Source organism: Mus musculus, chromosome 4, assembly GCF_000001635.26.
Source record: "Mus musculus strain C57BL/6J chromosome 4, GRCm38.p6 C57BL/6J".
Taxonomy (NCBI): domain Eukaryota; kingdom Metazoa; phylum Chordata; class Mammalia; order Rodentia; family Muridae; genus Mus; species Mus musculus.
The window spans coordinates 144,329,900-144,352,016 of NC_000070.6; the positions used below are offsets into that span (position 1 = coordinate 144,329,900).

General features: G+C 41.3%; 1 protein-coding gene across 1 annotated transcript; it reads left to right on the top strand.

The window, feature by feature from the left end:
• Positions 1–349: 349 nt before the first annotated feature.
• Pramel30 (PRAME like 30) lies at positions 350–3,566 on the top strand. Its single transcript, NM_001085541.1, has 3 exons — positions 350–636; positions 1,213–1,785; positions 2,682–3,566. Exons 1-3 carry the CDS (start codon positions 350–352, stop codon positions 3,247–3,249), a joined length of 1,428 nt encoding a protein of 475 aa, NP_001079010.1. The 3' UTR covers positions 3,250–3,566.
• Positions 3,567–22,117: the final 18,551 nt, after the last annotated feature.

Below are 22,117 nucleotides of genomic sequence, written 5' to 3' on the forward strand. Positions count from 1 at the left end.
TCTGAAAGGTGTTTAATATTGTTTTTGCTATAAGGAATGGGGTTCTGTTTTGTTTTGTTTTTTTTCCTGGATGTTCCTTTCCAAAGGGATATCAGATTCAGAGTAGCAAAGTTTGGAAATGGATGGGACAATGGTGAACATGAATGATTGAGAGAGGCTCCACATGATGCCCGTAAGGGCAGTTTGCTTTTGAGACCACCAAATAGTGAGTGGAATGGAGTAAATTCGGGTCTCTAACGTGGTCACCATGGAAACAGGTGCTGAAGAGTTAAACTCCTCATAAGAGAGACCCTGAAAACACGTTCTCTTTGAATTTTCTCCAGGATCATCTCCCTAAAGATCCATCAGAATGGACTTGGAAGCCCCACCCACTCTCCTGCAGCTGGCTGCACAGTGCACAGTGAGGAAGGAGGTGCTGACCATCTCTGTTCTGCAGAACCTACCAATGAAGCTCTTTCCACCACTATTCAAGGAGGCTGACATTCTGAGAAAAGCAAAGATGATTAAACTCCTGGTGGAGTACTGGCCCTATCCTAGCCTTCTTGTTGGGTTGCTGATAGATAAACCCAACTTGGAGACTTTCCAGGCTATACTGGAGGGAGTTGGCACATGGCTGAAACGGAAGTATCGTCCCAGGTAAGCCAAATACCAGGTAGGGAAATCTGGGATTAGAAGAATGTGGTGAAAAGTAGATTAGAGGCTTTGGTCTCAGAGACCTATAGGGGCCTGGAAAGCTTTTGAGTCCTTGTAACAAATTAAATATGAGATACAGGTTGGTGCAGATACCCCTGTGTCTCCACCGGGTAATAGAAATAGGAGCTGACATGCTGGGAGGTGATGGCACACACCTTTAATCCCAGCACTTGGGAGATCAAGGCAGGTGAATCTCTGAATTTGAGGCCAGCCTAGTCTATACACCTACAGAGGCAGGGATACACAGAGAAATCTTGTCTTAAAAAACTAACAAACAAAAAGAAATAAGAGCTGGTAGAAATCCAAGGCAACTGAGTGGAGAGAAACAGGGCTGGTCTCCAGATGTGGTTCAGGTAAAGTGCACTTGCTTGGCAAGCTAGAGGTTGTATTGGAGACCCAGGACTGAAAACCATGAGTATATAGAAGATAGGAGAGCAGGGGACAAATAGCATCAGAGATGATGAAAAACAGTATTGGGTCTTGATTTCCCTTCTGACCCATCTCCTGTTTTATCCATAGGATGGGGAAGCTTCAAGTGGTTGACTTGAGGAATGGACACCATGACTTCTGGGATATGCTGGCTGGAAGAGAGGGTGGAGACCAGTTAGTAGAAACTATACCTGAGAAGCAAGAAGTGGAGGGCCACTCAAGGAGGCAGCGTTTGAGGGTGTTCAGTGACCTTTCCTTCAAGTCTTCTCGGCATGAAGATAAACAGCAAACACATTTGTTGCAGTGGGCAAAGGACAGAGAGGGTTTCCTGCATCTGTGCTGCGAGAAGTTGGAAATTGGAGCATTAGAAGTGTCCAAGGTCAAGAAGGTGTTAAAGCTTTTACAGCCAGAGTTCATCAAGGAGTTGGAACTGAATACAGTGGGGAATCTGTCCAAATTGACAAAACTTGTACCTTGCATCAGCAAGATGAGAAATCTTCAGAAACTCATGCTAGTACGCATCTTTGGAAGACATACTTACACCCCCTTGGAAGAGAGGAACGTCACCAAGATCCTTTCTTTGTTCCCCAAACTCAGCTATCTCCAGCATCTCACTATTGATGATGTCTATTTTCTCAGAGACCACATGAATGAGTTGTTCAGGTAAGAAAGGATGAAGTACTGTTGCTGTTACCAGAGCAAACCTCTTTTTTACATAAGAGAGTAGTGGGCACTAATATCTGCAGGCCACTGTACATTTTACGATGAACATGTAAGCATAATCTTGTTCCATGTGAACTGAATCAGGGCTCATGTGACCACTCACAAATCTGAGCAATGAAGTGGGGTAGATTGTACAGAGAGAGCTGCCATGGTAGAAGACCAGTATTGTGAGTCGTATCTAGTGAGGTTTCCTCAACAGCAATCCTATCTGATCTAATGTGAAGAAATGGGAAAGAGAAGAGGCCACTGTATAGGGAGGGCTCAGATCTGCAGTTTTCCAGGTGAGCTCTGTGTTTCCATTAGATCTGGAAGAACAGACCCTTGCCTTCCCCTAATTCCTAAACACGATACGACTCCCTGTCTCTTTATCTCTTCACTCTTTATTGTTATTATTATTATTATTAGATATTCTCTTTATATACATTTCAAATGCTATCCCGAAAGCTCCCTATACCCTCTCTCTGCCCTGCTCCCCTGCCCACCCGCTCCTGTTTCTTGGCCCTGAAGCTGGAAAGAACCTCTTCACTCTAACCCTGACCATCCACCCCAGCCTTTGCATTCCCTGATCCACTTAAGTCAATGATTCTTTAGGAGGTATCTTGATATATGATTATGGATTCTAAATTTCCTCTTCCTGTGGGCTCTCTTAACCTAGTTGGTAACTCTAAGTCCCTGCTTGTCACTGAAGACTAAGATTGGTGGCTGTGGAATGAGCCAGTCCCACCATGAAGGTAATACCCTCATGTCAAAATAGCTTGAGTAAGCCAACTCCCAAAAGGTTACACTGGATGCCATCCCAAGATCACTTTGACCCCAACCATGTGATCTCTCCCTAGGTGCCTGGAGGCTCCCTTGTTGTCCCTGACCATCACTCTGTGCCAGATCTCTCAGTCAGACTTGGAGTCATTTTCCCAGCATTGGAACTACGGTCAGCTTAAACATCTGTGCTTGAAAGGTGTCTCTTTATCTACATTGAATGTCACACCTCTCAAATTTTTCTTAGAGAGTGTTGCAGATACTCTGCAGACTCTAGAATTAGAAGACTGTAGGATGAAGGACTCTCACCTCAGGATCCTTCTGCCTGCCTTGACCAAATGCACCCGTCTCACTAGCATCAATTTTTATGACAATAACATCTCCAGGGATGTTCTGCAGGATCTTCTGCACCGCACAGCCAACATGAGCCAGCTGACCATGGAACTGTACCCTGCCCCAGTAGAGGTCTATAATGAGTGGAGTTATGTTCAAGTAGAGAGATTTTCTCAGCTTTGTGCTGAGCTCATGAACACACTCATAACTGTAAGACGGCCCAAGTCAGTCTGTTTTGGTACCTATTCCTGTTATGACTGTGATACACGTTGTATCTATGGAAATCAGACCACATTTTGTGAATGCTTGGAGTAACAACAGGAATACTCCTGTGTACTCAGAAATGAATTCCTAGGGACTGGTCTCTTGTCCAGAGGGCCCAGAACACATGGTTTTGGTCATTTCTCAGTATGATGCAAACAATGGTCCAAACTCCTGTCAGGACAGTCTTCTTCACTGGCTTTCTCCTAATTATGAAGCCATTGTCAGATCCTGAGAACCTGATATTCTCTCTGTGGTATGCTCAATTAATTGGTTCTCAAGATTATAGTTAGGACAGTTCTTTGACTGTACACAGAGATGGAGGGATACTGTGTTGTCTAAGCGTTTGTTCCATAAGAACTCTCAACGTGGCCAGGCAATGGTGGCACACGCCTTTAATCCCAGCACTTGAGAGGCAGAGGCAGGAAGATTTGAGTTCAAGGCCAGCCTGGTCTTCAAAGTGAGTTCCAGGACAGCCAGAGCTATACAGAGAAAGCCAGGGCTATACAGAGAAGCCCAAAAACCAAAAAACAACAAACAAGAAACAAAACAAAAACAAAACAAAACAACAACAACAACAACAAAAGAACTCTCAACAGGTAATAAATAAAGCTTTTCTGACATGCTCATTTTTGCATCTGCCTGTGAGTCATGTATCTTCAAGGTAGCAGTATGCAAAGCCAAAGCTTGAGAAAGGGAGTTTTGGTGAATAAGCAGCAGATTGCAGTTCAGGGTAGTCAAGCTAGTAGATGTGAGGACATCAAAGATAGCTGAAGCAGAAGAAAACAATGGACAGCAAAGGGATGAAGGCCTAGCAACATTTTTAATCTTTTTTATTTCTCATGATGCATTGTAGCTTAGGCTGAATTTGACCTCCTCACTCATTATCTTATCCACACTTACAGATTCAAGAGGTCACTAACAGATACCTCCAAGGTCATCTTGTAGACCACCTGACATTAAGGCCCTGTTCTTCAGGGCTCCCAACCTCTGGTAAGCATCTTGCACATTAATGGTTCCAGGAGATGGACAGAAGTCCCTGTCCTCTCTAAAAGAATTACCAATCCCTAGGAAATGCGTAATAGATGTGCCTGAGTCTAGCAGTTGTGTTCCCTTGTATCTGTGTAATCACATATCAATGAAAAATGTGCCAAATCTTTTGAGTATTTTTTTTCCTTTGTTAGACTTATTTATAAAAATATTGGTAGGCCGCGGTGGCACATGCCTTGAGTCCCAGCAGGCAAAGAAACAAGCTGATCTCTTGAGTTCAAGGCTAGCTTGCTCTACAGTGAGTTCCAAGAGAGCAATAGCTACACAGAGAAACACCGTGTCAATAAATAAATAAATAAATAAATAAATAAATAAATAAATAAATGTAAATAAATCTTTTAAAAAATGTATTAGTAGCCAAGATTACTCAATGGGCAAAGGATAGTTGAAGCCAAGCTTGACAATATTGGAATAATAAAGGAGGGGTAGGGCTGACTCCCAGTGTTGGCTTTTGACATCCACAAGCAGGTAATGACAGGAATGTTGTGTTGTGTGTGCAGACAAAAAAGAAATATTGTAAATGAATGTTGACTTAAAATGTACATGTGAAAACCCTTTACTAATTTTATTTTTGTTTTAGGTTATAATACATTTTTCCATTTCTTAATTTTTTTTTTCCTGTAGCCCTGGCTGTTCTGGAACTCACTTTGTAAACCAGGCTGGCCTCGAACTCAGATATCCACCTGCCTCCCAAGTGCTGGGATTAAAGGCATGTGCCACCACACCCAGCCATTTCTCCATTTCTTAAAACCTCACCCATATGCCAATCATTGCTACTGTTCAAAATTGGCCTTTTTAAAAGTGCCTATACTTATATGTATATATATAAATATTCCTAAATATATATAAAGCCTTCTGAAGCCAACAACCACAGGTAGACATGAACTCTGCAAGGTGACACATTTTAACACTTGCCAGGTAGTTTTATCAGTTGGACATATTTGAAACTAGGTACAGTTTTCTCCAAGGTGCATTTTGCAGATTTCACTGTAGATTACTGATGAATCAAAAGGAGAACAAATGTTACTTTGACCAAGAAACTGGGGAAATCTGGGTTAAATTTAAGGATAATTGAGCATGCCTTTAATCCCAGCACTCAGGAGGCAGAGGCAGACGGATTTCTGAGTTCGAGGCCAGCCTGGTCTACAAAGTGAGTTCAGGACAGCCAGGGCTATACAGAGAAACCCTGTCTCAAAAAAAAAAAAAAAAAAAAAAAAAAGAAAGAAAGAAAGAAAAAGAAAAATTTAAGGATAATTTACCTATGAAGGTCAGTGACTACAGCCTACCATGTTTTCAGGAAGTCCAGAGGGTCTCATATACAATCAGGTACAGTTGTAGGCTTTTCTGGGGTAGTTCACACGGAGAAAGACATTGACACTCTAACCAGGTCTTCCTGGCAAGCTCTCACTTGGGAGCCCAGCTTCCTATGATGCTGAGGTTCTAAAGGATAATAGAGTGGCTAAGTAGAACTTGGTCATGAGGACATTTTCATCAGAGGAGATCATATCCTCTTCCACATCTGTTTCATCTCTACCAGATCCAGCTTGGGCTGAAGCCCCTGGATCTGAGCCATAGAGCATCTTTGCTCAGCTGATTGTAGGTGCTGATCTTACTCTTCACTCAAAGGAGAAACGTGATCTCATAGAGGCCAGGCAGGTCTTTCTTCTCCCAAATTCTGATACTGTGGACCAGTATCAGCAGTCAGTGCTCATGGGGCACGACATGTATGGCCTTTTGTCTTCATCTCATCCCTAGTTCTTGGCACCTTTGAATGACATTTGATGCAATCAATTCCCGGACTATCTAGGACCCCTGGAAGATGAGCTGGGTGGGGATTCAGGAATCTGGTCATGACTGGAAGCCATTTTTAGAAAAGGGTGTGTGAAGTCTAAAGGCTCTTAGATATTGTGATACAGATGAGTCATAGTGCACGTAACTGAAATTCCTGCATTTGGGTGGGAAAGGCAGCAGGATCCTTAAATTCAAGGTCATGCTCTGCTACAGTGTTAACTGATAGCTTTGGGAACTTGATAGCCTGTCTTATATCAAAACTATACACATAAAATCAAGCAATTAAGCAAATGAAAATAAATCTCAGAGTAGGGAATGGAGAATGTCAGAATCCTAGAACCTAGAGTCAACTGCTTAAATTCCTGAAGATTTTGTTACCCCAAGCAGTCACCACTGAGTCTACATCCCTGAAGGCAATCTTCAGGGATGATACCCTACCTAAGGTGACACAAAATTATTGATGCTTGTCTTATCCAATGTGAATGTTTCAAACCTGGTTTGTGGACCCAGTATCACCAGGCTTGGTGATACACTATGATGTTAAGGATGGAGTGTCACTTATTAGAAGCAGCAGTGTTCACAGCATGAGTTAGAGGCTAGTTCTGGATGCATGTCCAATCCCTACTCAGAAAAAACCTATTACTGCAGGCTCATGCCTATAACCAAACTCTAAGGCAGGCAGGCAGGTTCCCTTATGTTTACCACTAGCCTGTCTACTCCAAGAACCCCTGAGCTCCCTGCACTATAGAGTAAGATAAACATGAATGCATGAATGAATATATATATATATATATATATATATATATATATTACTCAAGAAATTATGAAAGGGCTTGGGATATAGTTCAATGGGGAAGTGCTTACATTTATCATGCATGTATCATCGTAGAAAATAAAAGATTATAAAAATTTTGTAAATGAAGGAATGGAGAGGTGTCTCAGCATCTAAAGGCACTGGATATTCTTCTAGAGGACTGGGGTTCAATTCCAAGGACTCATATGTTGGCTCAAATTCCTGTCACTCCAAGTCTTGAAATTCCAGCACCCTCTTCTGGCTTCCATAAGCACCAGTTTATATGCTGGATTCACAGCTATACATGCAGGCAAAACACTCATAACATTTTAAATGGATACACTTTTTTTGTTTGTTTTTGGTTTGAGACAGGGTTTCTCTGTATAGCCCTGGCTGTCCTGGAACTCACTTTGTAGACCAGGCTGGCCTTGAACTCAGAAATCTGCCTGCCTCTGCCTCCCGAGTGCTGAGATTAAAGGCATGCACCACCACGCCCAGCTATGAATACACTTTTAAAAATATTAAAGTATTTGTGCACCTTTAATCACAAGATAATACCAGTCTGCTATGCATAAAGTAAACACTGCTTAGAAATTATCTTTATTTAGTTTTAATGCACACTTATACATTTATTCATTCATTCATTAAATTTGTGTAGGGATAGCTTCAGTTGTCCTGTTTTAAAGATTTGTTTTTATTATTTTTAGCAATGTGTTTGTGTTCTCTTTGTTGAGAAATGTTCACAGAGATGAAGATGAGCACAAAGGCTGGAGGAGTTAGATCCCTCTGGATCTGGAGGTTGAGATCGTTGTGTGCTACCTAAAATTGATGCTAGGAACTGAACTCAAGTCCTCCAAAAGAGCAGTTTGTGCTCTAAAGACCTGAGCTGCCATCTCTTCAGCCCACAGATATTTGTGAAGACTGGATCTCACTATGTAGACATGACTAGCCTGGAAGCTACTATGTAGACCAGGCTGGGCCTGAACACACAGAGATCAGACTTCTTTAGCACTGGAGCACTAAAATGAAAGGGGTTCATAGCTAATAATTATTAGCTTGGCTGATTATTTGTTTGTTTTGATGTTTGTGTTTGTTCAGAAGTCATAACACCTTTTCTGCTTCCTGATGATCTCAAGTTACACTGTTTTTGAGACAGGATCTTACCATAAATCTTTGGGTGTCCTGAAACATTTTCGTAGATCTGGCCTCAAGCTCATGGAAATGAGCCTTCTGCTGCCTCCCAGATGCTAGCATTAAAGGTGTATGGCACCATGCCTGCCTCAGCTATCATTTTTTATTTCCTTTTCTCCACTCGGTGTGCTGGGCTGATCTTTTCTAAAACGCCCTCTTCTGACAGAGAGCCAAGGGCTTCCTTGCTTTTTTTTTTTTAAAGGATTTATTACTACACATAAGTACACTGTAGCTGTCTTTAGATGTGCCAGAAGAGGGCGTCAGATCTCATTATGGATGGTTGTGAGCCATCATGTGGTTGCTGGGATTTGAACTCAGGACCTTCGGAAGAACAGTCAGTGCTTTTACCCCCTGAGCCATCTCACCAGCCCCCTGGCTTGCTTTACTACACAGCTTTTTGTACATTCTAGCCTGACTTCAGACTTGCTAGATAGCCAAAGATGAACTCGAACTTCTGTTCCTCAAGACTCAAACTCTTTTTTTTTAAATTAATTATTTTATTTATTCACACCCCAAATGTTGCTCCCCTCCAGGGCCCCTTCTAAGAGTTATTTACCCAAACCATTCTCCCCTTCCCCTCTGAGAGAGTGCCCTCCCTGCCCCCAAATCCCTGGGGCATCAAGTCTTTACTGGATTAGGCTCATCCTTTCCCACTGAGGCCATTCAAGGCAGTCCTCTACTACATATGCCAGGGGGACAGGAATCGTCTCTTGTAGGCTCTTTGATTGATGACTTAGTCACCCACATTGAGTCCTGAGATCCTCTTATATTCCAGGTCTCTGAAACTTTCTAGAGGTTCCCCACCCCGTCAGCTGCATATTTCCAGAGTTTCCCAGCCTTTTGGGCTTCTCTTTTGCCTCCCCCAGAGCTGATTCTGCCCACCTTCCCCTTCTCCTCTCCCACCCAGACCCTCCCTCCCTCTGCCTCCCATGATTATTTTGTTCCCCTTTCTAGGTGGGTTTGAAGCATCCTCACTTGGGCCTTCCTTCTTGTTTAACATCTTCAGATCTGTGGTATCATGGGTATTCCATACTTTTTGGCTGATAATCCACTTATCAATGAGTATATACTATGCACATGCTTCTAGGTCTGGGTTACCTCACTCAGGATGATATTTTCCAGTTATATCCATTTGCCTGCAAGATTCATGATGTCCTTGATTTTTAATAGCTGTATAGAATCCCATTGTGTAAATGAACCACATTTTCTGTATCTTTTCTTCAGTTGAGGGACATCTGCGTTGTTTCCAGTCTCTGGCTATAATGAGCAAGGCTGCTATGAACACAGTAGAGCACCTGTCCTTGTGGTATTGTGGAACATTTTCTGGGGATATGCCCAACAGTGGTATAGCTGGGTCCTCAAGTAGAACTATTTCCAGTTTTCTAAGGAACGGCCAGATTTATATCCAGGGTGTTTGTACCAGTATGTGTCAGGAGCCATCATAGGATAAGCTAATAACTAGCAGGTAATCTTCCCCAGATGAGGTCTGCTTCGAATTATAAGCCGTTGGATTTGATCCAATGGACAAGACCTAGAAGAAATCATTTTATGGAAGATTCCTGCTCTTAATATGCTTTTCCTGTTCTTATTAAACATATATAACAATCACTAGGTATTAGTCCACCCCTTTGGAGCAGATCTCTACAGATCTATGAAGATATACTGTCTTGTAGTGATGCTATATAGACAAATAGATGACTTGTTAATTCTTTTTTTAAGATTTATTTATTTCATATATGTGACTACACTATTGCTGTCTTCAGACACACCAGAAGAGGGCATCAGATCCCCACTAGAGAGGGTGAGCCACCATGTGGTTGCTGGGGATTGAACTCTGAACCTTTGGAAGAACAGTCAGTGCTCTTAACCGCTAAGCCATCTCTCCAGCCCCAACTTGTTAATTCTTAATGATGATCTATAAGAATTCCTAATTTTTTTTGTTGCTGTTGGTTTTCAAGACAGGGTTTCTCTGTGTAGCCCTGGCTGTCCTGGAACTCACTCTGTAGACCAGGCTGGCCTCGAACTCAGAAATCCACCTGCCTCTGCTTCCCAAGTGCTGGGACTAAAGGCGTGCGCCACCACACCCGGTGAATTCCTAAAATTTTATTAGTGATTATTAAGCTCTTTTATTAGATCCTTTTCTAATAGTCAAAACTGCAATGAGAACTCCGTCAGTTTCCCATGGATCACCAGTTAATTGACTCTTAGATAGTAACCAGACTTTCTCCTACTCAGAGCACATTCCAAGAGGTTGTAAAACAATTAACCAAGTTCATAAAAAGGGAACTAACAATTTATAAGTGCTAGGATGGATGATAAAATATTGCCTGGGTTTACCTATACAAAACTTAACTAATAACTTAGTTATGGTTTTTAACTTTCTTTTTCTTTTTTAAGATTTGTTTGTTATATGTAAATACACAGTCTTCAGGCACACCAGGAGAGGGCATCAGATCTCATTACAGATGGCTGTGAGCCACCATGTGATTGCTGGGAATTGAACTCAGGTATCCCGAGCTTTTGTCCCCGCCGGCAAGAACACGCTCAGGACAATCAGAATCTTCTGTGGCAAAAGCTTTATTGTTTACTTCTTCAGGAGCAAGAGAGAAAATGGCAAAACCCCGTCCCTTTTAAGGAGAATTATCCTCCGCCTAGGACGTGTCGCTCCCTGATTGGCTGCAGCCCATTGGCCGAGTTGTCGTCACGGGGAAGGCAGAGCACATGGAGTGGAAAATTACCCTGGCACATGCGCAGATTATTTGTTTACTACTTAGAACACAGGATGTCAGCACCATCTTGTAATGGCAAATGTGAGGGCGGCTCCCCACACTCGGGATCTTTGGAAGAGCAGTCAGTACTCTTAATCACTGAGCCATCTCTCCAGCCTGGTTTTTAACTTTCAGTGAGCCTGTGGAGCTGTGACAGGTGATGGTTGTTTAGCTAGATAATTACTCCTAATGGACATACATGTAAACATTCTCCATTGTAAACTTCTATTTCAATTTATGATTTGATTTTGTGTGTGAACTTATGATGAACTTTTTAACATGTGATCATGTGTTCTGAAAGATGCTTAAGTACTGAGGACAAAGAGACAAGAAGAAGAATTTTTCCCTTGCCCCTCTTAGGATCTTTCTGCTTTCCCCTTTTCTGAGATAGCTCTCATAGGAAACTTTTTACAACTTAGTAATAATGCAATATAATCACTCTTTAAAGTGTCCCCTTTTCTTTCTGTGACTTCCAACTAGCAAGCTGAAAGTTAGAGCCTCATAGTTCCTGCTGAGATAGAACAAAGGCCACATGACTTAATTCCCACCCCCACCCCCCCACCCCCGCCCCCCAGGTGTCAATCGCCTAAGCCTCAGAAAGAGCAAGAAAGTTTTTAAGACTTTTCAGAAGTAATCATCAGCATTTCAGTACAATTTAAGAGCTAGAAATTCTGGAGACCTTCAGACTTTAAAGCCACACCAGAGTCCTACTCTGTGCCCTGTCTCAACCCTCTCCAGGCTGTGAACCTCCAGGAAAGTGTGTAATCTCACATAGAGGAGTGTTTCCCTTTCCCCATAGTTTTGCCAGCAAGTGGTTTCACTTGAGTTTTTGATTGTAGTCATTCTGATTGGTATAAAGTGTAATCTTCTCAGAGTTGTTTTTATTTGCATTTCCCTGATAACTAAGAATGTTGAACATTTCTTTAAGTGCTTCTCAGTCAATAGTGGAGATTCCACTATTGAAAATTCTGTTTAGCTCTGTACCCCATTTTTCTTTTCTTTTTTTGGTTTTTCGAGACAGGGTTTCTCTTTATAGCTCTGGCTGTCCTGGAGCTCACTTTGTAGACCAGACTGGCCTCGAACTCAGAAATCCGCTTGCCTCTGCCTCCCGAGTGCTGGGATTAAAGGCGTGTGCCACCACACCTGGCTGTACCCCATTTTTCAATTGGGCTATTTGTTTTGTTGTTGTTGTTGTTTTGGAGACTAATGTCTTGAGTTCTTTATATATTTTGGATATTAACCCTCTATCGGATATAGGGTTAGTGAAAATGTTTTCCCAATCTGTAGGTTACCCTTTTGTCTAATTGACAGTGTCCTTTTCCTTACAGAAGTTTTTCCGTTTCAAGTGGTCCCATTTATCAATTGTTGATCTTAAGAGCCTGAGCCATTTGGTATTCTGTTAGGAAATTTTCCCTTGCTCCAATGCATTTGAGGCTATTTCCCATTTTTCTCTTCTATTAGATTCAGTGTATCTGGTTTTATATTGAGGTCCTTGATCCACTTGTACATGAACTTTGTGCAGGGTGGTAAATATGAATCAATTTGCATTTTTCTACAAGAGGACCACCAGTTAGAACAGCACCAATTGTTGAAGATGTTTCCCCCCACCCTGAATCGGGTTTTTTGCTTCTTTTTCAAAGATCAAGTCTTGGTTACATGGCCTTGGGTATTGAATCCAGGGCTCTCACCTGTGTCCCTGGTTAGGGCAGACCTCCAGAGAGACAATCAGGCAATGGAGTGGGTGGGGGCTGGCACATCCATCTCTTATGGGTACAGTTGTAGGTACAAACTAGAAGGGCAATCATGCTTCAAACTCTTGAGTTATGGTATGGCAGGCATATCCCAATGTGTCTAGTTCATGCAATGGTGGAGAGAAGGTCTAGGGTTTATGATTTTAGGTAGATACTCTCCCAACTTTGTTATATTTCCAGAAAAAAAAAAAAACCCTCCCTGACATTAATGGATAAAGCCATCTTCCCGTCTTAAATAGCCTTCCCAGTAGCCAACTGAACAGATGACTGACAGCATCCAACTCAGCTCTTTATGCCGGAATAGATTTCACAATTGTGGTCAGATGGTAATTACAAGGTCCTCTAAGGATATCTTCAGGAGACTTTGTGTGCATGTCTATTATCAGGGACAGAGTCATCCAACTAGGAGGAAGACTGAGGCAGGAGGATAGTTAGAATTCCAAATCAACTTAAGCTATAAAGCAAGACATTGTCTTAAATGTGAATCCAAAAACTAAGTTCATAAATAGCTTAAATATATGAAATAAATATATAAAATAAATCAAAGTGCACACTCCATGAGCATTGACTTAGTATTACTGACATGTTGCTACAGCATTCAGAGCATTGGCTGGGGAACGGCTTCATCTGCTCTTGGCTTAGACCAGAATAGTCTTTGATTGTAGATCACTAGGATAGCTCAGTGGGGGAGATTTTGCCAAACAAGGTCACAAATCTTAGTGTGATCCATGGAACCTCATGTGGAAAGAGAAACTGACCCTTGAAAGTCATCTTCTGAATCTGGGTATGGTGGCAAGTGCCTTTAATCCCAGCACATGGGAGGTAGAGGCAGGGGGATTTTTGTGAATTTGAAGATAGCCTGGTGTACATAGTGAGTTCCAGGATAGTCAGAGCTATATGTAGTATACCTGGTCTGAGATTTTATATATATATATATATATGAAATATATATATATGAGAGAGAGAGAGATCTGATCTTCACATGTTACCATGACACAGGACCTACATACATACAGACAGACAGACATGTACACACGCACGCATGCATGCACACACAGGCACACACACATACACACACAGACATGCTCAATGATAAAAAATATAATTAAAAAGCACATTCTGAAAACATAGCTATGAAGCTTTAGTTTTCTGAGGGTCTAAAGATGGCAGAGCCTGGGAAGAGTTTTCTGCAATTGAGGCTGACATTTCTTCTCATGAGTAGAGAATTGAACCCTACATCCCAAAGGTGCTTGAAGCCTTCTTTCCACATAGAAGATAAATTTGGGATCAATATAATTCCTTATTTAGGACAAGTATTTACAACTGAGATGAACCACAGCCGTCAACCATAAAAACACATAATCCTCCAACTTTATCCTCTGCTGTGGAAATCACATATGTGCATAACCAGCCTATTTGCCATTGGCTTTTGTAGACTTTGGTATGGCAAACCCATCAAAGGAGCTTCATTTTTGATTCTTATGAATTTATTTTTATATTTATTTATTTACTTGGGTTTTTCAAGACAGGGTTTCTCTGTATAGTCCTGGCTGTCCTGGAACTCACTTTGTAGAAGAGGCTGGCCTCAAACTCAGAAATCTGCCTGTCTCTGCCTCCCAAGTGCTGGGATTAAAGGCATGTGCCACCACCGCCCAGCTTATTTTTATTTTTAAAATATTTTTATTTATCTTTAAGAGTGTGTGTGTGTGTGTGTGTGTGTGTGTGTGTGTGTGTGTGTATGTGTAGACGACTTCAAGTGCTCACAGAGACTGGAAGAAAATGTCAGAAAACACTAGTTCCAGATGTTTGTGAAGCATTCTTAACCGTTGAGATATGTCTCCAATAGAATTGTTGTAACTTTTTGTCTTGGGTCTCATGAAGTTGAAATGGATAAAATTTCAAAGAGCAGGAAATGTTGGATCTTTTTTATTCTGAAAGATTCAAGAGGAGGAAAAGGCAGAGAGGAAGAGATAAAATAGTGTGGAAACACAGTAAACACTAGATACAAGTGGGAATTGGTCATTGAACTCACTGAGAAACTAAAGTATGCAACACACTCTCATAACAAAGTATTTTACTGAGACCTATAGGAAATTGTAATACTAAGGATGGTGGGGGAAAAATATATATAGCTTGAGGGCCTCTTCAAGGAAGAAAAAGACAGATCACAGCTGAATAGTAAAAATACTGTATGCTCAACACCAGTTCATACTTCAGTAAATCTTATAGTTCAAGAAAGAAATATATATCCATATATTACAAATCTTTATGCAAAGTGGACAACCCAAAGACGGAAGCCAATCAGAGGCAGGGAGATATGGATTCCCCCTCTGTGATGGTTTGTATATTCTTGGACCAGAGAGTGGCACCATCTGGAGGTGTGGCCTTGTTAGAATAGGTGTGACCTGGTTGGAATGGGTGTGTCACTGTGGGAGTGGGCATAAGATCTTCACCCTAGTTGCCTGGAAGTCAGTCTTCCACTAGCAGCCTTTGGATGAAGATGTAAAACTTTTCAGCTCTGCCTGCACCATGCCTGCCTGGATACTGCCATGCTCCTGCCTTGATGATAATGAACTGAACCTCTGAACCTGTAAGCCAGCCCCAATTAAATGTTGTTTTTTATAAGACTTGCCTTGGTCATGGTGTCTGGTCACAGCAGTAAAACCCTAACTAATACACCCTCCCATCCAGTTTGTCTTGTTCTTTGTATTGTCTTCTTACTTTGTCCCCTTCCCTGTGTTTATGATCTCTCATACACTGTGCTGCAATGAAATCCCTACAGTTTTCAAATCTTTTACTGTTCAAGGGTGGGTCTCTACTGTTTACTTTAGACAGAAGATGAGTCCCTGGTTCTCCATGTCAAAACTTCTCCCTATAATCTGAAATTACCAATGGAACAGTCTTCTTTCCGAAGTACGTCCAAAAATGCTTGAATATACATGTTCTGTATTTCCAATGAGTTACTTGAGTCCCGGCTTTCATTTCTCAGAGCCCAGTAGTGACCTCTCCTGATTTAATACCAACAGAAACAATGTGGCCTCCATGTTACAACCACAGAATCCATGACAATCTAGACATCTCTTACTAAGAAAATACTCATCATTTCTATGAGTGAAAGTTTCTTTGTTTCTATGAGTGTTTCTGACTGTGTTTCTGTGAGCTCAAAACAATGTTGTGCAAATTATCTGGCAGGACACCACCAATGACATAGATCTCAGTGAGGCCAGGGTACACCTCCCAAGTCAGCTGTGTGCTTCAGCGGCTTCTTCAGGCTATACATGGACAGGAAGTTCTTCACAAAATTGACCTCAGTGAGCTGGGAGCACTGGATCGGGGCAGACAGGAGGGTACTAATTTGCTACTCCACAGTCATACAGTCCTTCAATTTTAGGGTGTGCAGTGTAGCTATCAGTCTTTCTAGCAATAGATTCTAGAAGTGGATGACTTAAATCTAAAAAGATGACGACACTCAGGTCCATGTGTTTGAGCTGATGGACATTGGCACACATAACTCATGTCTGATTCTGACACCATACTCCAAGTGATTTCCAGGGTCTCTAAAGGATTCTCTAAGCAACTAGGGATGGGGAAGGGAGTTGATCTCAGAAATTTTCAAAATAATGGTAGGGAGAAGGCTTTGACTTTCAAATAGCAAAGATTAGTTAGGCCCATCTAAGAACATCATAAAGGTCAAGATCAGAATGTTCCCTGATGAAGAGTTACCAACACAAATCATATCACTTTATGTAGAGAACATATACCATCACTGTGCCTCTTTATGCCCCCATCTGTACAGTTTCCTCTGCACTTTCAAGAACACAACCATATCAGTGGAAAGATAATGTCAACACCAGCCCTTACTCTGTGGCATGGTTTGAATATGCTTGGCCCAGGCAATGGCACTATTTGAAGGTCTGACCTTATTAGGGTAGGTGTGTCACTGTGGGCATGGGCTTTAAGACACTTGTCCTACTGCTTGGAAGCCAGTATTCTGCTAGCAACCTTCATATGAAGATATAAAACTCTCAATTCGCCTGGCAATATTGGTGCACGCCTTTAATCCCAGCACTTGGGAGGCAGAGGCAGTTGGATTTCTGAGTTCGAGGCCAGCCTGGTCTACAAAGTGAGTTCCAGTACAGCCAGGGCTACACAGAGAAACCCTGTCCCCCAAAAAGCAACAAAGCAAAACAAAACAAAACAAAAAACCCAAAACAAGAAGAAGAACAACAACAAAACCTCTCCACTCTGCCTAAACCATGCCTTCCTAGATGCTGCCATGTTCCTGCCTTGATGATAATGGACTAAACCTCTGAACCTGTAAGCCACCCCCAATTACATGTTGTCCTTAAAAGAGTTGTCTTGGTCATGGTGTCTGTTGACAGCAGTAAAACCCTAAGACACTGTTCCAACCCTGGGCTCACTGAATCCTATCTTCATAGCATACATAGACTGTCATGTTCACAGGGCTCCCCTGTATCCTTAATCACTGTCACTCATTTTCAGTCTACTCAACCCCCCCTATGCTGAAAGAGACTTTGACTCATGGAGACTTAGAGGCAGATTGAAACTGTTCAGACAGAATTGAGGACAGAGATGGCACGAGGCAAGGTATGGTGTAAGTTCTCACAGCCTCTGTAGATAGGTTTTCCCTTTATTGGGTCCCTAGCACAAAGCTTTCCTAAATCATGGGCACATCCATGATAGTCTGAGTTTGTTTACTCAGGTGACAAATCAGAATGCTAGAGCAGCCAAAAGACTACTAGATAATTATTCTAAGATCACATCAACATGAATTCAACACTGATGGCTGAAAGTCACACCTGTACACTGATGTATCATGTTAAACGAAAAAACTTTGTTCTTGCCTTTAGAGGAAGATGTCTATCCTTCCCTCACCTGGTAGTTTGGCCCAGACATTTATTCAGGCAGTAAATATCTTTCAGGTAGAAATGCTGGGGCGTGCATCTTTTGGAGAACTGGAGAATGGTCTCTATAACAACCTACTCTCATCTCTTGGTTCTGAAGCCACTCCAAAGGTGTGCAGATTTCATTGACAATAAATTTCTGAAGGTTTTTCATCAGGCCCAGGCCAGGAGATGGCAATGCAAGGATTTCAGAGTTACTTTGTCAAAGTCATCTTTTTACGGAGAAACACAAACACAACACACAAAAAAGCAAATAAAACATTCCCTGTCATTCTTCTTTTTCTTTTTATTAAATTGGGTATTTATTTCATTTACATTTCCAATGCTATCCCAAAAGTCCCCCTGATGCTCCCCCACCCACTCCCCTACCCACCCACTCCCACTTCTTGGCCCTGGTGTTCCCCTGTACTGAGGCATATAAAGTTGCACGACCAATAGGCCTCTCTTTCCACTGATGGCCGACTAGGCCATCTTCAGATTAATATGCAGCTAGAGACACGAACTCCAGGGGGGTATTGGTTAGTTCATATTGTTGTTCCACCTATAGGATTGCAGATCCCTTCAGCTCCTTGGGTACTTTCTCTAGCTCCTCCATTGGGGGGACTGTGATCCATTCAATAGATGACTGTGAACATCCACTTCTGTGTTTGCCAGGCCCCAGCATAGTCTCACAAGAGATAGCCATATCTGGGTCCTTTCAACAAAATCTTACTAGTGTATGCAATGGTGTCAGCCTTTGGAAGCTGATTATGGGATGGATCCCCGGATATGTCAGTCTCTAGATGGTCCATCCTTTCATCTCAACTCCAAACTTTGTCTCTGTAATTCCTTCCATGGGTGTTTTGTTCCCAATTATAAGACGGGAAAAGTGTACACACTTTGGCCTTCGTTCTTCTTGAGTTTCATGTGTTTAGCAAATTGTATCATATATCTTGGGTATTCTAAGTTTCTGGGCTAATATCCACTTATCAGTGAGTACATATTGTGTGAGTTCTTTTGTGATTGGGTTACCTCACTCAAGATGATGCCCTCCAGGTCCATCCATTTGCCTAGGAATTTCATAAATTCGTTCTTTTTAATAGCTGAGTAGTATTCCATTGTGTAGATGTACCATATTTTCTGTATCCATTCCTCTGTTGAGGGGCATCTGGGTTCTTTCCAGCTTCTGTTTATTATAAATAAGGTTGCTATGAACATAGTGGAGCATGATTCTTTCTTACTAATTGGAACATTTTCTGGATATATGCCCAGGAGAGGTATTGCAGGATCCTCCGGTAGTACTATGTCGAATATTTTGAGGAACCTCCAGACTGATTTCCAGAGTGGTTGTACAAGCTTGCAATCCCACCAATAATGGAGGAATGTTCCTCTTTCTCCACATCCTCTCCAGCATCTGCTGTCACTTGAATTTTTTATCTTAGCCATTCTGAATAGTGTGAGGTGGAATCTCAGGGTTGTTTTGATTTGCATTTCCCTGATGATTAAGGATGTTGAACATTTTTTAAAGTGCTTCTCAGCCATTCGGTATTCCTCAGGTGAGAATTCTTTCTTTAGCTCTGAGCCCCATTTTTTAATGGGGTTATTAGATTTTTTGGAGTCCACCTTCTTGAGTTCTTTATATATATATTGGGTATTAGCCCCCATCTGATTTAGGATAGGTAAAGATCCTTTCCCAATCTGTTGGTGGCCTTTTTGTCTTATTGATGGTGTCTTTTGCCTTACAGAAGCTTTGCAATTTTATGAGGTCCCACTTGTTGATTCTCCATCTTACAGCACAAGCCATTGCTGTTCTATTCAGGAATTTTTTCCCCTGTACCCATATCTTCGAGGGTTTTCCCTACTTTCACCTCTATAAGTTTCAGTGTCTCTGGTTTTATGTGGAGTTCCTTAATCCACTTAGAATTGACTTTAGTACAAGGAGATAGGAATGGATCAATTTGCATTCTTCTACATGATAACTGCCAGTTGTGCCAGCACCATTTGTTGAAAATGCTGTCTTTTTTCCACTGGATGGTTTTTGCTCCCTCGTCAAAGGTCAAGTGACCATAGGTGTGTGAGTTCATTTCTGGGTCTTCAATTCTATTCCATTGGTCTACCATGCAGTTTTTATCACAATTGCTCTGTAGTAAAGCTTTAGGTCAGGCATGGTGATTCCACCAGAGGTTCTTTTATCCTTGAGAAGAGTTTTTGCTATTCTAGGTTTTTAGTTATTCCAGATGAATTTGCAGATTGCCTTTTCTAATTCGTTTGAAGAATTGAGTTGGAATTTTGATGGGGATTACATTGAATCTGTAGATTGCTTTTGGCAAGATAGCCATTTTTATTATATTGATCCTGCCAATCCATGATCATGGGAGATCTTTCCATCTTCTGAGATCTTCTTTAATTTCTTTCTTCAGAGACTTGAAGTTCTTATCATACAGAACTTTCACTTCCTTAGTTAGAGTCACGCCAAGGTATTTTATATTATTTGTGACTACTGGGAAGGGTGTTGTTTCCTTAATTTCTTTCTCAGCCTGTTTATCCTTTGTGTACAGAAAGGCCATTGACATGATTGAGTTAATTTTATATCCAGCTACTTCAATGAAGCTGTTTCTCAGGCTTAGGAGTTCTCTGGTTGAATTTTTAGGGTCACATATATATACTATCATATCATCTGCAAAAAGTATATTTTGACTTCTTCCTTTCCAATTTGTATCCCCTTGATCTCCTTTTGTTGTTGAATTGCTCTGGCTAGGACTTCAAGTACAATGTTGAATAGGTAGGGAGAAAGTGGGCATCTTTGTCTAGTCCCTGATTTTAGGGGGATTGCTTCCAGCTTTTCACCATTTACTTTGATGTTGGCTGCTAGTTTGCTGTAAATTGCTTTGATCATGTTGAGGTATGGGCCTTGAATTCCTGATCTTTCCAAGCCTTTTATCATGAATGGGTGTTGGATTTTGTCAAATGATTTATCCGCATCAAACGAGATGATCACGTAGATTTTGTCTTTGAGTTTGTTTATATAATGGATTACATTGATGGATTTCCGTATATTGAACCATCCCTGCATCACTGGGATGAATCCTACTTGGTCAGATTGGATGATTGTTTTGATGTGTTCTTGGATTTGGTTAGCAAGAACTTTATTGAGAATTTTTGCATCGATATTCATAAGGGAAATTAGTCTGAAGTTCTCTATCTTTGTTGGGTCTTTTTGTGGTTTAGGTATCAGAGTAATTGTGACTTCGTAGAATGAGTTGGGTAAAGTACCTTCTGTTTCTATTTTGTGGAATAGTTTGTGAAAAACTGGGATTAGATCTTCTTTGAAGGTCTGATAGAACTCTGCACTAAATGCATCTGGTGCTGGGCTTTTTTGCTTGGGAGACTATTAATGACTGCTTCTATTTCTTTAGGGGATATAGGACTGTTTAGATCATTAACCTGATCTTTTTTTTTTTTTAAAGATTTATTTATTTATTATATGTAAGTACACTGTAGCTGTCTTCAGACACTCCAGAAGAGGGCATCAGATCTTGTTACAGATGGTTGTGAGCCACCATGTGGTTGCTGGGATTTGAACTCCGGACCTTCGGAAGAGCAGTCGGGTGCTCTTACCCACTGAGCCATCTCACCAGCCCCCATTAACCTGATCTTGATTTAACTTTGGTACCTGGTACCTGTCTAGAAACTTGTCCATTTCATCCAGGTTCTCCAGTTTTGTTGAGTATAGCTTTTGTAGAAGGATCTGATGGTATTTGGATTTCTTCAGGATCTGTTGTTATGTCTCCCTTTTCATTTCTGATTTTGTTAATTAGGATGCTTTTCCTGTGCCCTCTAGTGAGTCTGGCTAAGGGTTTATCTATCTTGTTGATTTTCTCAAAGAACCAGCTCCTCATTTGGTTGATTCTTTGAATAGTTCTTCTTGTTTCCACTTGGTTGTTTTCTCCCCTGAGTTTGATTATTTCCTGCTGTTTACTCCTCTTGGGTGAATTTGGTTCCTTTTGTTCTAGAGCCTTTAGGTGTGTTGTTAAGCTGCTAATGTGTGCTCTCTCTAGTTTCTTTTTGGAGGAACTCAGAGCTATGAGTTTTTCTCTTAGAAATGCTTTCATTGTGTCCCATAAGTTTGGGTATGTTGTGGCTTCATTTTCATTAAACTCCAAAAAGTCCTTAATTTCTTTCATTATTCCTTCCTTGAACAAGGTATCATTGAGAAGAATGTTGTTCAGTTTCCACGTGAATGTTGGCTTTCTATTATTTATTTTGTTAGTGGAGATCAACCTTAGTCCATGGTGATCTGATAGGATGCATGGGACAATTTCAATATTTTTGTATACGTTGAGGCTTGTTTTGTGACCAATTATGTGGTCAATTTTGGAGAAGGTACCATGAGGAGCTGAGAAGAAGTTATATCCTTTTGTATTCGGATAAAATGTTCTGTAGATATCTGTTAAATTCATTTGTTTCATAACTTCTCTTAGTTTCACTGTGTCCCTGTTTAGTTTCTGTTTCCATGATCTGTCCATTGGTGAAAGTGGTGTGTTGAAATCTCCCACTATTATTGTATGAGGTGCAATGTGTGCTTTGAGATTTAATAAAGTTTCTTAAATGAATGTGGCGGCCCTTGCATTTGGAGCATAGATATTCAGAATTGAGAGTTCCTCTTGGAAGATT

What these genes read in the sequence shown, in the direction of transcription:
- Pramel30 (NM_001085541.1), top strand. Translation starts at nt 350, where the DNA reads ATGGACTTGGAAGCCCCACCCACTCTCCTGCAGCTGGCTGCACAGTGC. An exon ending in AAACGGAAGTATCGTCCCAG is followed by an intron (nt 637 to 1,212) that starts GTAAGCCAAATA and finishes TTTTATCCATAG; the next exon opens with GATGGGGAAGCTTCAAGTGG. An exon ending in CACATGAATGAGTTGTTCAG is followed by an intron (nt 1,786 to 2,681) that starts GTAAGAAAGGAT and finishes ATCTCTCCCTAG; the next exon opens with GTGCCTGGAGGCTCCCTTGT.